The sequence below is a fragment of the Danio rerio genome, chromosome 8 (assembly GCF_049306965.1).
Source record: "Danio rerio strain Tuebingen ecotype United States chromosome 8, GRCz12tu, whole genome shotgun sequence".
Classification (NCBI taxonomy): domain Eukaryota; kingdom Metazoa; phylum Chordata; class Actinopteri; order Cypriniformes; family Danionidae; genus Danio; species Danio rerio.
In genome coordinates this window covers 45,245,528-45,264,580 of record NC_133183.1, presented here as the reverse complement: position 1 = coordinate 45,264,580, position 19,053 = coordinate 45,245,528, and the positions used below count along the sequence as shown (strand labels likewise).

Here is a 19,053-nt window from a genome sequence, read left to right as displayed (position 1 = left end):
GTGTGGCACTGTTATGAAATTAGGACTCTTACTGCAAACCAAATCTACCCTCAAGTATAAATAAAGTAACCTAACCTAACCTAAAAATGTATTTTAAAGAGATGATTTGATGTGTGATACCATTTTTATTCAGTTGTTGGTTACAACTTAGTGCAGTGTTTTTACTGGAGGACCATAAGAGCTGCACAATTTCCATGTCTCCCTAACCAAACACACCTGATTTAGATCAGCAGCTCATTAGCAGACTGAAAGATCTGTAATGGGTGTGACAGACAAAGGAGACATCCAAAACATTCAGTGTGTTGGTGGCCCTCGAGAAATGTGGTTGAGAAACACTGCCTTAGTGTTTGTGGGAGTTTGATTGCAATAGACTGGACAAGATTTACATTAAAGTTGTTACTGTTTGTACAGTAATTTGTTGGCACACCATGTCCTTACAATACAGGCAATACATGTCCACATTAACGCGTAACTTCTTAAAAAAACGCTGTCCAAAGTGGTTAGTTTTGCAAATTAGCAGATATTTTGACTGCAGTCTGTTTTGACAGCTCCATATTGTCTTTCTTCAAAGGACACAAAAAGTTTACTGAGAGCTATTGTTCAGCAGTGGAAGCTGAAGCATTTTGCCACAATGTTTTAAAGAGACGGAAAGTAAATAATTGCCTGGCAGACATGATGCATAAACGCATCTTATGTCTGCGTGCAGGCACAGCACATGACTGAAAATGATTTTAGTCCTTTTAGGGTGCTTTCACTCTAGCACTTTTGGTCTGTACCTAGGTTTGTTTGATGTCAAAGTATAGCAGGCCCGGATTGGCTAATCGGGAGGACCGGGAGAATTCCCGGTGGGCCGGTCCGTTTTTTGGCCGCGAGGACCGGTGTCCCTAGTTCCAGAATCTGTTGCTCTCAGCAGTCACACTTTTTAAAAATAATTTATTTATTTACTTGACCACTGCCTTCTTATTCATTATTTTACTGCAGCTCTGCTCTTTTTATCTATTTTCTCGTAGCCTTGTGAGCAGGATCCAGTCACCATTCAACGTGTAGCTGTTGTGGTACAGTGGTTAGTGCGTTAGATTATGACGCGGCTATTCTGGGTTCGGTCCTTCTCTGAGCAACAATTTCTTTTTCATTTTTATTGTTAAGACATAATACTGTAAGGGTTGTTGAACATTTGAAGTTCTAAAAGAGCTGTTTTCTCAAAAAAAGACGTGATAGTGTAATTAGAAACTGAATTGGAAATAGCCTTATTTTAATATAGTCAGTGGTGAACTGAGGTGGACCGGTCTGAGGCTTGAAACTCCAGGACTGGAAAAGAGTCCCACTCCGGCCCTGAAGTATAGTACATTAACCTAGTGTGAACATGTCTTCTGAACTCTAGTGCACACCCATGAACCATACTCGAGTCCGCCTGAAAGAGCTACGAACTTTTGTCCTGTTCACTTCTGCTATGAATGTGATCAGACCAAAAAACTGAAGTGAACAGCCTACTGTACAACAACCTCATAACGTTCATTTGTATGTGTGTGTCTGTGTATCACCTACCTTGGTGACAAGCGGCACTGATCCAGTGCAAACAGTGGTCGGCTTGTCGCCTCCAACAAAGACTTCTACAGACTTTGCGTGATGTTCTAAATGTTTTTAATATTTTTGCAGCAGATAGACGCAAGTGGCTCTTTGTATTTTGATTTTAGTAACAAAACCAAAAGATTCAGTCAAAGCAGAATGACCGTGATATGCGGATGTCTTCATTTTGGTGCTTTACTTTCATGGCCATCACCTAGCAACAGCTGTACACAAAACAGCAGCCTGATGACGCAAGCATACCGGGGTTATGAAGGAAAAAAGACCAGCCAAGAAAGTGGCAAGGGGGGACAGGCAATTGAACCAAATGTGAAAGCACCCTTAGAGTGGGTGGCGGAAAGAATTAAAAACAATAGTGTCGAAATGGATTGTTCAAATGTTTTCAAATATATCTAGATTAGTGTAGACATACCCACAGAAAGGAAAAGGAAAACAGCATTGCACGTGTAAGACAATTTCCTTTGAGATGCGCCTTCGTTAAAGAAAGTCATGATTAATCTGGGAACAATTTACCAATATAATGTGAAAACACAAAGTGTGGTGATATGAAAAATTAATACAATATGTTAAATAATTTATTGTCACAATTTTAGAATTAGTATGGATTTACTTATAAATCTGTTAAGTTGCTAATATGTAAATCATTTCTGTTTTAGATCAGAATTGTATTTACATGCTTTTAAATGAAGTTCACAATGTAGGTTTGGGAGACACCTTATCATTTAGGCGTGTCAATCGTTATCACATGGGTATATACACTGTAAGCCTCAAGCCTCCTTCAAGGACAGAAGGTTCAAGCCTCCTTTGAAGGACAGTTAGCCAAAGTTTGTTTACTATCATTCATCTTGACTGAAGGAGTGGCGAAAGTGTGGATATGTTAATATTTTGTATCACTTTCTGTACAAACATAGACAGTTGGTAAACCACACTTCATTAAAAAAAAGAATATCAATACTTCTCAGTTCATTTTGTGCTCACGTTTTGCTAAACTCTGTTATCTTTGTGAACCCAGAAAGTTTATATTTATTTCCAAACTTTTGTTGCTCTTAAACTTGCCATTTAATAGCAAAACTTTGTATTACTTGAACAAAAAAAGACTGCATTCACCTGATAAGCTTTAGATTTAACTTACAATTTAATATTACAATTAAACAAAAATAGAGCAATAGATAATGATTTTGCATTCACTTAAAAACATTCAATTTTCCTTTGATTCACACCCATTAATTGATATAGCACTTGTTAATGTGTATGTTTTTAAGCAGTTCCACTCATGCAAATGAACACGTCCCCATTGTCTGTCCTCACATACTGAGAGATCATTGTGAAGCACACATACATGAACACACACTCAATTGTTGTTTTCTCTGTTATGCAATGGAGCTCATTCAAGACTGATGAGTCATCTGGGCCAAGAGAATGAGAAAACAGACTGAGAGAAAGAGAATAACCCAACATATAATCCCCTGTGTGAATAGCCCAGTGTTCAGAGCAGTGGATACAGCGTTTAGGAAACTGACGGCAGTCATTATGATCTCCAGTTTATAGTTAATCATCTCGAGTGGAAAACACATCTAGGAGCACTCAGTTCTTGGTTTCTCTCTGAGTGGGAAATGTTGATGTCAAATGGAAAGCTGAAGTCATATGAAACATTTAATGCGCACAGCTCACTGGTTGTCATGTGACAAAAACACAAACAACAAAGATGTAAAGCAATTGGAAAAGTCCTTTTTTTAAATAATTGTGTTTGTTTACATCTTTTGGTTTACATATATTTCTATTGATATATATATTTTTTATTAAAGGTGCTGTTTGTATGTTTTTGACTCTTCTAAAGCATAAAAATACCATAATATTTTTGCTGATATTTAAGAAACATGCTAAGGGAACACTTGCTTGTCTGAACATCAATGCTAAAGTCAGATATTTTGCTGTGAAAATGTGCTTTCCGTGCTGGAATGTCTGTCTTTGTTTTGGCTCCTGTAACCTGCCCAATGCCAATTTAGCCAATTATATTTGAGGACCTTGGGTGACCTTGCATGGTGGAAAACAGCACATTTCATTTAGTCTCTCAAAGCATGCGTCCATGACTGAAATGTGACCTCTGGTGGACAGTAGCACACTTCAAAATAAGATGCAGATTTGTTGATCCACATTAGGTGGTTATTAATTAGCAAATCATATAAGTATCATGAATGTGAACATTAGGTGGGCAGGTCACATTGTAACCCAGTGTCCTAACAACACGCTACGTGACGAGATTTGCAGTGATAAGCAGTTTGTCTGTTTGCACCAAACGAAACAGAACAGACACTTAAGTACAGCCATTCAGTAGCACAGAATAGTGCACTCACTGCACTCCAATGAAATTGTGAGGTTTATAATCTAATTAATACATAATAAACGTCTTTAACATTATTAAATGTACCTGCTGAGTCACTGATATGTGTTGGCTTGCACTGAGTCCCAGTTCTAAAGTTCAATTCCAAATAATTTATTTTATTTTCTAGATCTCAGAAGAACTGTCTACTGCTGCTTTCAGTAGTATGGCAATAAATGTCACATTCAAACTCACATTATTAGCATTTAACTCTGAATAAAGCACATGAGGGGTACCTGAGGTAATCATTGTCAGTTTTTCCATGTGGTCCAGCTACAAGAAATAGAAGCTGTTTCTAATATGTACATTTTAGGTGTTGGTTAGTATAAAAGCTCATTTTAATATGGAACATAATACTTTTATTGCACGCTGTTGCTTTTATTTAGAACACAACTTACTGTAAATCAGCCTTAAATCAACCTTTAGGCTCGATAGTCAGGCACATTCCTGTTGATAAGGTCAATCTGATGTGTTTTGAAACAGACGTGCAATACCCAGTTCAACCACTGGGTGCCAAACTTACATTTTTTTTTGTTTGTTTTTTTGCACAATCAATTATTATCAGCATAAAATGCCAAAAACTTAAAGATACATTTAAATTATTTAATTTCAATACTGTGTGAATATGCCATACCATGACCACTTCACAAAATATCTCTGTCTAAGACAATGGAATGAGTGTGAGCCAGTGAAACTGGGGAATAAAGCTGTTATTATTACTTTTTTTATGATCAACAAAAGTACTTTGTACATTTCACAGAATAATAACCAAAAGCAACTGAATTTGCAATTGAACATAATTCAGGCAAGACATCCTGAATAGGTTACACTGAATACATGGTTTAGTGGGCTTACAAAGACAGAGAATCAGCTTTTGAATGGCTTTTTTGGTTTATGTATATATACAAATATATACAAATTTTAAAACTGTAAAAATGTGTGCTGTGACACCTTGAATAAGAATTTCCAGTACTATAAAAGTTGACATATTTGATGTTTACCTTCATTGTCACCATGGTTGCCAGATATATTCACACCATGGCAAGAAAAATAGCATGGGCCTCTTATTATTACTTCATACAGTATGGACCAGTGTTTTCAATTTGCTAGTTACTTCTTCATATTTATTTAACTGACTGAAAAAAAAGCATGTCTATGTTTGATATTTATAAGAAATGGAAAAAAAATAATAATAATAAATTGGAAATTTGGAAAATAAGTTTTTAGTTAATTGTTTGAGCACATAGATTAGGACAGGGGGGTCCAAACTAGCTCCTGGAGTGCCGGTGTCCTGCATAGTTTAGCTCTAACTACCTTCAACACATTAGCCTGGATGTTTTAGTACACCTTGAAAGAGCTTGATTAGCTGGTTCGGGTATGTTTAATAGGCGTTGGAACTAAAATATGCAGGACCCTGGCCCTCCAGGACCAAGCTTCAGCACCCCTGGATTAGGAGATAGGCAAACAGGAATGGGCTGACACCAGGCAAAGTGTAAACACATTGCAGTGATGACAGTAAATATGCTAATCATCACATGATAAAATCTAATTAAAGATTTATTTACTACTTTATGTAAACAGCTATAGACAACACAGTGACTCAGTGGTTAGCACTGTCAGTGGTTGGAGTCATGGCTAGACCAGGTGACATTTCAGTGTGGAGTCTGTGTATTTTCCATCTGTTTGCGTGGGTTTCCTCCAGGTGCTCTGGTGTCCCCCATAATCTAAAGACAAGAGCTATAGGTGAACTGGATTGACCACAGTGGCCGTTGTGAATAAGTGTAAATGTGAGAGTGTATGGGTGTTTCCCAGTACTGCTCATCTGCTGTGACAACCCCTGAAAAATAAGGGACTAAGCTGAAGGAAAATTAATGTAAACAGCTACAGATGTGGCCACTGAGAATAAACGAGTGAATGAACGTGACCACACGCAATGCTGCAGTGTACGCGCTACCACACTGGACGGTCTAACACAAAAAAAGACATGACCAGCAGGGGGCAGTTATGTGACATAGTGAACATAGTGAACTGATATACTAGCGCACAAATGGAGAAGCGCAAAGGGGGAAAAATATTTAAATAATGTAAATAGGCTAATCATGATTGTCTCATAGTATATAGTATTATATCACAAGTTTTTCTTTATGATGGTTTAAAACTACATTTCAAAATGTTGTGGATCAACTGCTAGGGGTTTGAATGTTATGTCATTAAGCATAAAAAATATGCTTAATGGGGTAATACATTGCAAATGCCTCAATATGTACCAGATGTGATATATATACCAAAATATAATAAAAAAAAGAAAAGAAAGAATTTCACCATCAGCAAACTACTCTTGCAACTTTATTTTTCCTAATTTTATTTTAATTCAATTTTTTGCTTTTTCAAAATTTAATTGTGAATGCAACATAATGACGTTTATGGTATTAAAATTATTTATCAATCTATCATTTGAAAAATTTACAAATTACAGCATATATATTGCAGCACATATTTAAAATAAAGTCTGCATGATGGATGTGCTGTAAAAGAATATCAATATTTGAATGAGTTATGACATGCTGCTGTATTTCTTTCAGGCAATACATCTGAGAGCTGAGGAATTACTGAATAGGATCCCTGCAGATGACATGCAGTCTGAGGTGGGCTAAACCTTTGGATGTCGCATTTGAATTTCTTGCTCTTTTCACTTTTTGAACTGCTTGCACATATACCTATGATCCCTGGCAACTCCTGGGTCATTCAGCATCACCTTGAGAGAAGCCCTGGAAACAACGAAAGAAAGAAACCTTACAAACAACCCCTTACTCAATGACAGGAGGAGAGAAAGAGGGAGCTATTTATGGACTCACTTGGATTTCCATGAAAAAGCCACAGTCCCTGCTAACAAAGACATCGCCATGATTTAACAAGATACAGTTTCACCCTCTGTGAGAACACATGGATCTTCCCATGACCCCTAAAGTTCAAACTGAGAGAGGGAGCATAATTCAGGTCCCAGAGATAGCAGAGCATGAGGGATGGTGGGGTTTAAGTCCAAAGGGAGAGGAAAGGAGGTCAGGCAGAAGTTTGGCAATGCAAAATTGAATGCTTACTTAAGATATTGTCAACACTCACACTTGTCATGGCTGGTTCTAGTGACCTCTTCATGACCCTGATGGCTAAGCATCACACCTTAGGGTGTTTGAATGAAGAACATAACTACTGTAAATAAAAAAGAGTCCATAACATGGTAGTAATGTATTACTCCATGTTGAGTATAATCAGGCCATAAAAGTTAGGCCCGAAAGGGCCCAAACCCGACAGAATTCGGCCTGAGCCTGCCAAGTACATTTTGATCCACAGCTTTTTAAAAGCTGAAACTCGTTTAAAGCCCGACATTTACTCTTTTGCCTTGTTTCAATGAATCATTTATGTGTTTTAACATCATTTATTCATAACAAATGTATAAGCCACTTGGAAGTTGGAACAAGGAAATAAAATCCTTTGTAACATCGTAACATCTCAGCACTCTAGGCCTAGGTATATTCACTTAGCCTTTAAATTGGCCAACACACCAATAAAAATAAGTATTTCCAAATAAATAAACTAAAATGAATTATAAATTATGACAAGTATTTGGCAAAAAGAAAATTAAGATTTGAAATTAAGACTCTGCAGGATTTGTGTCACCACTTCTCTTAACAATCTGGCCTTAAGGTGACGGTGAAGCTAAATATTAAAAGAATAATGCCAACATTAGCCTACTCTGACTACATTACCTGTTTTTGATTTCATTAATATTTAGTTATAATTTGAAAATCCTTTAACCTACTCATGAAGATTAGGCTATGTGTTTTTGTGGAGGAACATTATTATATGCTGCTGGCCAAAATGCATACAGTAGTACTACTGATCTTGCTTGTTTTGGGTAGGATTGTTTGTTCATCTTTCACCAGCCTAGAACATCCATTTCATTTTCCATGACAGCAGTTTCAGTGTAGCGAGTGACCTCGCTTACTGTACATTTTTCCATTCCGCAAAATTCGCTCTTTTTGACTTCTCCATCATCATTTGTTGCACTTTTGCAGGATGGGTTTTAATGTTGTAACAAATAATTTTATTACTTTCTTGCACTAATCGATTTGCATCACATGATTGTTTATTTACCGCACAAGCCGGAGCACAAGCTCAAGCCCGGCCTGAGTATTGACACCAACTAAAATTATAGAAATTAAGCCCGAACGATCTTCAGCTCTAGTTGAAAATATCCTAAATATAACTGTATTGCTCCTATAATGTGTGGTATGCCTCTATGTGACAAAGACACCACTCTACCGACAGATTTCTGACAGTTTATTATGTTTATAAAGTTTATTAATTATACAGTCCCTCTTAACACAACTTACACTGCAAGAAAATGAATGAGATAATCTTTAGAACAACCAAAACAATCAAGATCTAGGATTGTCATAATAGGAGGAACTTAAATCTGGGAGAAACTTAAATCTTAAAAATGGGAGGACCTTAAATCTTAAAAGCACAATGATGTACAATTTCCTTGATCTAAGCACACAAAACACAATTTTGTTCAAATGATATCTTTTAGACATTTCTTCTGGACAATTAGATGTTGAAATGACATCCCATGAACGTTTATATGATGTCCTTTTTAAACTTAGCCTTAAATCAACTAAAACATTAAATCTCTCAAAATCTCAGCTGAGGATCATGATAAAACAACTAAAGCGTTTCATTCTTAATTAATGTGATGGGGGACATTTGAATCGACAGTAATAAAGTCAAGCAGGTTTGTAAGTGAAGCCTCTGATGCTGTCGAGTTGTTTATTGATCCTCTGCTGAGATTTTGAGAGATTTAATGCTTAGCTGATTTCATCTAAGGCTGTGTCTAAGCCAAAAAAGGATGCCATAAAACTTTCATTCTGCACCCTTAGGGGATGTAATTTCAATGTCTAATTGTCTAAAGCAGGGGTGTCCAACTCAAGTCAACCCTAATCAAACACACATCCAATCAAGCTCCTAAAATTTATGCTATGAAACCTCCTGGCAGGTGTGTTGAAGCAAGTTGGAGCTAAACTCAGCAGGACACCAGCCCTCCAGGACCGAGTTTGGACACCCCTGGTCTAAAGGAAAAGTCTAAAAGACATCAATTGAACACAATTTTGTTTAGTGGGAGAATGAGTAACAAATTAATTTGATTGGAAGGGAAATACATATATTTTTGTGGTTGTCAATAAAAGTGCATTTTTTTAACAGCATAGCAAGACACTGATGTTGTATTTGAAATTGCCCCTATACCTTCATTCACCATACCCTGCATAATCCCACTTGATTGAGTAAATAAAACTAGCGAGTTAATTCCATTCCAGAGTGATGCCATTTGTTTGTGCTTAGCAAGCCCAATTTTACAAGGAAATGTTACTTTTTTCAGTTTAGTGGCTAATTTGTACAAATTCATACGAGTCATAAGAAAATGTACAATTTTCAAAAGGAGGCATGACACCAAACCCTAGTCTAAACCCAATTATCATTGTGGGATTAGCAAATTATACTAATGAGAATTGTGCAAATTCATGCGAATTAGCCACTTAAAACATACAAATTGACGTGAGATAGCGTTGCCTTTGCTGGTTGATTAATCCTGCTGACAGATTACACTTGAAACTTCCTGGTAAGACCCTGTGAATTATTTAAAAGTCAGCACGTGTCTATTAGTGATATAACAGATGAAGTATTTTAATACAAATGTTTCTTGATTTAAATAATGTTTTATTTATAGGTATGAATTCAGTTTGGCACTATGGGTACTTTCTAGCTATTGAGATTACCAGGGTTATACACTCATTATTGTGGTGCATTCAGGGATTGACTGAGTGCACTTCAGAATGACCCGCTATAGTTTTGAACACTGCAACATATGGCTGCTGTCTCAAACAATGCACTATTTAAGGGTATAGGGATGACTTAAGATACAGCCTTACAAAAAGATACAAAAAGATTCAGATACAGATTCAGATACAGCCTTACATAAAGTTTGTGCTTTACGCTCAGCACTGCAGTTGGAGATGCTCTTGCAGATAAGTGTATTTAAAAGAGCGCTGTCATTTTCAGAGCTTCTGTGGACACGTCCCATTAGGTTTGCACATGCTAAAGTGGTTCCAGGCAGGTTTTTACTGCATTACAATTCCATTTCAACAGAATAAATTATTTCAGTTGTCTTTTAGATTGGTAACAGTAACAGCAGTACATGCGTGATAATTCACTCTGGTTCATTGAATTAAAAGAATATGATGCACACTTTGCTTTTGTTTTCTTTTTTTATTATTAAAACTTGTTCAGCTTTCCCCAGTTCTCACTTTCTTCTTCCCTTGAACATTGTTGAATAATAATGTACAAATGCACACGAACACACACACACACACACACACACACACACACACACACACACACACACATACAAACACATACACACACACACACACACACACACACACACACACACACACACACACACACACACACACACACACACACACACACACACACACACACACACACATATATATAAATATATTAGTGCTGTAAATCGATAAAAAAAAATTTACTAATTAATCGCACCTCCAACATGGAAATCATGGTTTTCTTTATTGGCATTGATTGTTTTGAAATTTAAATGCCATTAACAAGCCTGCGTTTTAATTTATTTAATAAATATGGCTGTCAAGCCAGGATCTTGATGGTTTATTGTGGGTATGTTGTTTACATGAAGAAATCTGTGTTACAAGTTAAACAAAAATTCTATTAAACAACTATATTTAGAATTTTAATTCTAATAAACAATTATATTTTGAATTTAAATAGTTTTTGTCTTGCGTTTACATTACAGTTTTTTACAATGGCTATGACACTTTTTTCAATACATTTAACAAGTTTGCTAAACTCTTAACGCAGCAACACACCTAAAATACACAATTGGCAAAACAGTTAATTTTATGCTCAAAATCACACATTATAAACGAAACCTCTAAACTACTTTTCAAAATACAATAATAAACGAACACACTACACCATGTCTAACAAAACACTGCAATCATGTTTCAAAATGAAATTATTGTTCAAAACACCAACACATGTTCTCTTCCAACAGAAACATTCAGTCAATCAGAACACACTGACAATAAAAACACTATCATCAGCTGACATTACAGAAACTCCATTAGTTTATGTGTCAGCTCTGCCCTTATATTTGAAGTCTCATTACAGTTTTGTTTCATTGGGTTAAGTTAATGCATGCATTTTCTTTCTTTTACGGCAAAAATTCTATACAAAATGAAGAAAAAAAAATGCTTCATAAAATTTACAGTTTATGTAAAAAAAAAATACAGACACAGAATTTCTGCAGTACAGACTTTTTTTGCAGAAGGACATCACTGCAAACAGAAAAAGCACCACAATTATAATAAAATAACAAAGTAATCTTCTATTCTGCCCGGTCTTTTGCCAAATGTTCTCATCCACATTATACTTGATATCTTCTGTGGCCCGGCACCGAAACTGCGGCCCTTTGGCCTATTATGTTTTTCCTACGGCGACATCCCCAGCCTTGTCAACATTGAAAATTTCATACTTGATTGGCCTCTAACTTCATGACTCTCTGAAAGTAATTAGACACAGTGTATGCAAATGCTGTACTGTATATGTACTGTATGTACTAATGAACTCCAGGTTTAAAGAGTAGTTTACTGCAAAACACACTGTGTATAGTACAGTAATGACTGTATTGCATAATCTTACATGGACGTATTGGTGACAGAGTTCTTTGATGCGCTCACTGTTCCTTTCAAAAACCTCAAGAGTCCTCTATTAGAACATATGATCATGTGATTGGAAAAACCTAAACAAGACATGAGTGTGTTTTCTATATATATATATATATATATATATATATATATATATATATATATATATATATATATATATATATATATATATATATATATATATATATATTTATTTATATAACAGCAATATGCTGTTTCTTATTGGCAATTGAATAAAATACAGGGAATAAACTTGTGTTTCAATTCACAATTAGAACAGCTGTTCACTTTGACTTTATCCTATATAATTTCTGTTTAGAACATGGTGTTATCTGTTCTGACATACTGTGTTAAAGCATTTGTAAATTTGACTGTAAAATTACATTGTTTTGGTTTTGGTTGTGCTTGTGTGTAAAAGAAGTTAAAGCATTTTAAATTTGTGTTAACTGGATGCATTTTGTGTCAAAAAAACAAGAAATGTGTTAATTGTATAGCCCACGAAGACGGATGTTGTGCTAATTGTGTTAAGAGTTTAGGAAACTTGTTAAATGTATTGATAAAAGTGTCATAGCAATTGTAAAAAACTGTAATTTTACATTTGAATAGCCAAAATTACAAGTTTCAGAATTTTAAATGCGATTAATCGTGATTAATTTTTAAAAAAAGGTGCGATTAATTAGTCATTTTTTTTATCGATTGACAGCACTAATATATATATATATATATATATATATATATATATATATATATATATATATATATATATATATATATATATATATATATATATATATATATATTAGTAAGTAATATATTTAAGTCATTAGATAACATATGTTTTGTTTTTTCTCCTAGAAAAGAGTGGAGGTATATGATCATCTCAATGGCTCACGGATCATTTTCTCAGATGAGGCTCTACCTGGCAGTGGATCGAGACAGCACTTCATGACTCCGGATATACCCCAGGATGTAGTAGTCATCTCTCCTGGTCTTCCTACACCTCCATCAAGTCCAATACTCAACACTTCAGCCCCTTCACAGCAGAAGGCAAGAATTTAACCATAAACCAATACTCATTGCTCACACTGCACATTATTCCTTATGTGTATTGGGAATTTCTTTGATCTGATTGAAAATCTAAAACCTAAAATTTAAATAAGCTGACAATTTTAACATTTAAATAAAGAATAAATTATTACCGGGCGTCACGGTGGTGCAGTAGATAGCACGATCGCCTCACAGAATGAAGGTCACTGGTTTGAGTCCCAGCTGGGTTAGTTGGCATTTCTGTGTGGAGTTTGCTTGTTTTCCTGGTTTACCCCCACAGTCCAAAGACATGCGCTATAGGTGAATTAAATGGGCTGAATTGGCCATAGTGTATGTGTGTAAATGCAAGAAACATATGCTGGATAAATTGCCGGTTCATTCCATTGTGGCAACCACTGATTAATAAAGAGACTAAGCCAAAAAGAAAATGAATGAATAAATTGTTACCATGTGTAAATAAAAAAAAAAACATGTTTTAGGTCACTTCATTAAATTAATATATTTAATTTTGTAATTAAATATTTACTTTGATTTGTGTTGAAGTATTTACTCTGAACCACAAGATGTTTTAAGTATCCTGGAGTGCTAATCGTGGATAATCATATTTTACACAAACATTTGGAGCTTTGAATTTATGCACAATTTAAACTTATCTAAGATAAATCAATTCCACACCAAACATTTTCGCACTATGCAGATAAAATGTTGGTTGAGTAATACTGACTTGGTCTGGATTAGTCCAGGCACATAAATGATCTTTTTCTGCCCCCTTGTGGTTTTTCTAAGGACTTAAGTTCATGGTATGTCATTCTGTATGCAGTAGCCAGAAAAGGAAACAAGCTACATATTGTAGTTTCAACGTTATTATTCAAATTTTTCCTTTTAAATATTGTTGAGATGTCTGCAAATTCACCCACATTTTGATTTTAAACTTTGAAAAATGCAAATTAAACAGATCCATATAAGAATATTATTTAATAATAAACTTTCAAGATATGAACTTGAAAATTGTTATTTATTCATTGAGAACCAAAAAAAAAAAAAATGTTTCGAGTTTGCTTTGAAAGACACAATCAACAATTTTTTTTTTGTCACTCAAGCAGGTCCCAAAACTGGAAATAAAAAAGAAATGGCTATGCCATAAACTGATTCACCACATATCAAAACAAACTAATGAACAAATGACAAATGTATAAGTAGAATTAATAAATTGATTTATTGATTCATGCAATGTTTGAAGAAAAAAAATCAAAAAGACAAATTTGTAATGACACCGTTAGCATGTAATGGAGAATAAATTGTTACTGTCACTAGATTTTACTAACAGAGCAAGCTATTTATTAAAAATAAAATAATGATACTTTTATCTTTATGTCATAGGTCATTCTTATCCCCCTGCAATTTGGCTCCAAATCTCAGTCGAAAATGGTCAGGCCTGTTGCACAAAACCAATGTGGGTTTTTGCCACAAATGGCTTTCTCATACTTTTGCTGCACCAGCAGTGTTTATTTCTGCCTTGTAAATGAAATAGAAATGAATCAAACTGATGCTCTCCTTACCTCTTAGCCGTTTGCTGCAGGCATTTTACCCTGATCTTTGGATTTGTTTGATTTTGTCAATCCAAAACTTACTCAACAACTTGGAGTCTGCTCAACTATCGTGCAACATCCCTCAATTGAACATTCTGGTGTCCACCTTACTTCAGAGAAATATAAACAAAATTGGATATGTTTGATGGAAAAGTTTTTACATTTGGTCTATTTGACATGGAATAGATTGTTGCAATGCATTTACAGTATAACGACTGCAACTTTTGTGTTCAACTTTTTATAAATTGATGACACAAATTTTTTTTTTTTTTGTTATGTGTATTCTCCTTAACTCGCTGTTGTAACATTCTATTGTAAAACTGTATTTTTCACTTTGCATTATTGTCTTCAACAGGTCGCCGAGGTCAATGGAGGAGGATTCCCATCACATACATTTGGATCTTACTATGGACCGGCGGAGACATTTGGTAAATTTGGTACAAACAAATATACACCAATTTGTTGTTGTGATTATTTACATACTGTAAGGCAAAGAATGTGTGTGATTGCTTGTTATCTGCTAACAGCATTCAACCTCATGTATTACCAGAAGTATCAAAAGAAATTTATAACATTCATTTTGGGCTGATATGTTGGCTGATGGATTTTATTTGGACTGATGCTGTAAGTCTCAGTGTGTGAAAGTAAATTATTTTTTTCTGATTCATTTTTACCGAGTCAGGCAAGGATCGAATCATCCACATCTTTGTGCTTTATAAAACAGATTAGCGAATTTAAATTTCATTTCATTTCAATTTTGTGGATTATTCAGTTGAACTGTGATTGTTTCACTCTTAAACAGTGAAGAACTTGATAATGGTTTTGCAGATTTTATTGATAGGTGTAATTTGTCCATTTGTAAGATTAATATATTCAAAAACTAAAAAGAGGATTAGGAAGAATTCTACAGTCATCTTTTCGGGATAATAAAGATGAGTGAAGTGAAGTAAGCCTAGTTTACTATAGTTTAACCCTCACTTGAAATTGGTCATCTGCTTTTAAACCATCGAAGTACACACACACACACACACACACACACACACACACACACACACACACACACACACACACACACACACACACACACACACACATATTAAGTGAGAAGTAAGAGCACACACACTGTGAGCATATACACCCGGTGCAGTGGGCTTAGGTGAGTTACAAGTCCAACTAACTTGCCACAACTGAAAAGATGTTTGAGCCTCATAAGGATTTTTTTTTGGCTACAATTTTTATGTTTTATCTGAGGAAGCTTTGTAGATTTAATTTGGGTCAGAATAAAAAAAATAAATAATGAAAAAAACATATTCCAAGACCCAGGAACAATCCAGAAAAAAACACAAGTGGTTTCATTCTGGTTGCTTGAATGACAGTCCTTTGAGGCCAGTTTTTATACAGGCATACGAACAAACGACGAAACATTGTCTTTAACCATTGGTCTAAACCAGGGGTCCTCAACGCTATTTTTGGAGATCTACCTTCCTGCAGAATTTAGTTCAACTCTAATAAAACACAACTAAACCAACTTAAAGAAGCACTAGGTGTGTTTGATCAAGGTTGCAGCTGAAATCTGCAGGAAGGTATCTCCAGGAACAGGGTTGGGCACCCAAGGTCTAAATCAAGGGTAGCCAAACTCGGTCCTGAAGGGCAGTGTCCTGCAGATTTTAGCTCCATCTTGCCTAAACACACCTTCATGATTGATTAGCTGGCCCAGGTGTGCCTGATTGGGGTTGGAACTAAAGTTTGTGTAGTTGGCACCGTTTTGAATGCCTTGAAGGACTTGTATAAAGTCAGGACTTTAAAGAATTGTGAGTTATTAAAAATGTGTGCACTTTCAGGGCTGGATAATAAATCAGAGTAACTGGTAGTTTATTCCACTGTGACAACCCCTGATAAAGCATGTACTAAGCCTAAGAAAAGTGAACGAGCATGCAATGCTAGTCATCGTTTTTGTCAATTCATCAGTATCTATCAATGGTTGTAATTAACATTAATTTGATAAGTTACTCTATATTCCTAGCAATGTATATTAATTGTCATCTTGTTCTCTTACAGGCGGACTGTCCAATGGTGGAATACAAAGTGGTTCCGATACACTGCCTAAGACTTCTGGCACCCGGGAGGAGCGCTTAATAAAGTTTTCTGGAATAGGTCCTGTAGATGAGACAGGCATGCCTATTGCATCTCGATCTGTGAGTGTTACTGGACCACTACAATCTTAAATGGCGCTCAATCCTCACATTTTCAGTGAATTGAAAAGAATTTAATTAGTCATACAGTTTGCTAGTTATCACAACCTTAAAACGCTTAAAACAAACAAGTCAAGGTTTTTTGTCATTCCACTACATCCCAGCAAGCATTTTTTGTTTTAAAAGATGTCTAATAGACATCTAAACAGGTGTCTTGGCTAAACAAGGCTAAAATTGGGCTGTCGATGAAAATCTAATAGACATAAGACTAGGCCAACTAGTCATCAAATAAACAGAAATGAGTAACTTCACAAAGTCTGTCTATTTGAGGACTAGTCTAGTTTTGGGCTGTTCTTAGATTTTCACTGGCAGTTTAGCTTGGTTTCAGCCAAGCTGTCTACATGGTCTCACATGACTATGTTGCTACATTAAATTCATAAACATGAACAACACTGGACATTTAAACCTATAAATAACACTGAAATGTAATTTGACCAACTACTAAATATATTCTTGTTTTTTATCTTTATTTTTGTAGTGTTTTTACAATGTACATTGTGCCAGAGCAGCTTTAGATGAAGAAAAAAAAGTCACATAAATAAGCCACAATATTTCTTAAGCATTTTAGCATATCATTTTAAAGATTACATTAGCTAGAGTCACTGGTCAGGTGCACTATAGGAGTGCAATGACTAAACCAGCTGAATATGATCTGATGGAGCTCTAAGTAATTAAAGGCTGGCAAATTTTATCAAGGTTCCAGCTAAACTCTGAAACGCGGTATATCTTCAGGAACAGGGTTTGGCCCTCTGCACTAGTAGAACACTGAGAACATATGAAAGGGCATATTTCTGAATGAAAAGCATAAATTAAACCTTTTTAAAAGTATTGTTCACAAGTGTGGACACATTCATTTTTAATTTAGTTCTTGAGATGGCATGAATGGACCTTAACTCTGATGAGTGCTACAGTATGTCAGTGCTCTGTATAAAATGCTCTATATCCTGATTGTCATTTCTCTCTAAGAACATGCACAATTGGGTATGACTTTTACCAGTCTCTTAGGTTTGAAATGGGTCTACAATTTCCTGATTACTTGAGATAAAACTTTGATTTGGTTAAACAAGAGGATTAATAACTGGTTCTACACATAAAATTAGTAATGATGAATTTATACTTTAACAAATGGAGTCTGTTTCTGACAACAGTTTTAATTTATTGATAGAATATAACATAGAGGTTGATGTAACAGTCATGTGTCTGTTGATTCATAAGCAGCTTCATTTAACAAAGTATTCCTTATCATGCACTGGTCATGGGCAGGCAGATACTGACAAGTAGAATAGCCAGCGTGGGGTCAATATAACTTTATTTTTATTTGAAATAAAAACTAAGAGAATTTAATAAATATTCAAATAATAATAAAAATAAATAGTAAAAACAAGAAAAATCCCACCCTATCCTCTTTCAGCAGTCCGCTCATCTGAGACCTACAACACTGTACATTGAGGATATTTATAATAAGTTTCAAATATAGATGTAAATAAAAAAGACTTAATGTCAAAAACTAATTTCAGACTTCCTCAACTGATGTGGAGAGACCAGCTTGTCTGAGCGTAGCCTTTAGGAGGCGGATCTCAAGTCATTGGCATTGGTTTTCTGCAGTTTGGTTAGAGTCAATTGTTTCTCTACCAGACGAAGCTGTGCTTCTGCCCTTTCAGTCTCTTTGCAATTGTTGAAAGAGATTTCAAAAATCAGTCATTGCCATTCTTTGCATTTTTTTTGTTGTTGTTGTTATTCTGTAATCATTGCATGCATCACTAAATAATATTCTAAAAAGAAAAATATTTTCCATTGTGATTAATATAAATATCAATTAGTGACAGAATAAAATTGATTGTTTTTGGTCAGTTTTGACAGCTGTTTGGGGGATTATTTTATGAGGCCAAACTCTTTCTACTTTGCTGTAGGCCTATACTGAAAGGCTGAATACGTTAAAGCCTATACTCCCTATAGCCTGACAGATGAACAAATAAAATTAAAACCTTATGAATAATTAATATATCTGGTAAGATACTGCATGATCCAAAAATAGTAATATTTTTAAATTTTTTTTTAAAGTTTTCATTACATTTTGGGCATGAAATCCACGCTAAATCCACCCTTCTGATGGGATCAGTTTAATCCAGGTTTTTTGGATCAAAGTCATCTAGATCCTACAAAAAAGGTCTGAAAAACCCAAACTAAAAGTTTGATCCGGATCAAAACCAAGATTGGATTACGTGATCTAATCTGATTATGTAATCCTTTTTTTCTTTTGAAAAACCCATTTTCAAGATTTGATCCAATCCCTTATCCAAAATCCTAGTGGATTACTTTTGAAAAACCGGGCTCAGGTGATAGTCAGGGCCCACTAAGAAGGTTTGAGTTAGTAAACA

General features: G+C 35.1%; 1 protein-coding gene across 32 annotated transcripts in view; it reads left to right on the top strand.

Moving 5' to 3' along the window:
• sorbs3 (sorbin and SH3 domain containing 3) overlaps nt 1-19,053 on the top strand; it is an 83,791-nt gene that overhangs the window by 31,215 nt on the left and 33,523 nt on the right. For 16 of the 32 annotated variants that reach the window (NM_001430979.1, XM_073909408.1, XM_073909404.1 and 13 more), the window contains exons 2-5: nt 6,547-6,609; nt 12,643-12,834; nt 14,779-14,851; nt 16,482-16,618. In NM_001430979.1, coding sequence (NP_001417908.1) covers nt 6,598-6,609; nt 12,643-12,834; nt 14,779-14,851; nt 16,482-16,618 — 414 coding nt within the window. In that variant the 5' untranslated portion in view covers nt 6,547-6,597. Of the gene's footprint in view, nt 1-6,546; nt 6,610-12,642; nt 12,835-14,778; nt 14,852-16,190; nt 16,404-16,481; nt 16,619-19,053 lie in introns of those variants that run through there. The other 16 variants (XM_073909418.1, XM_073909414.1, XM_073909409.1 and 13 more) reach the window with 3 other exon arrangements.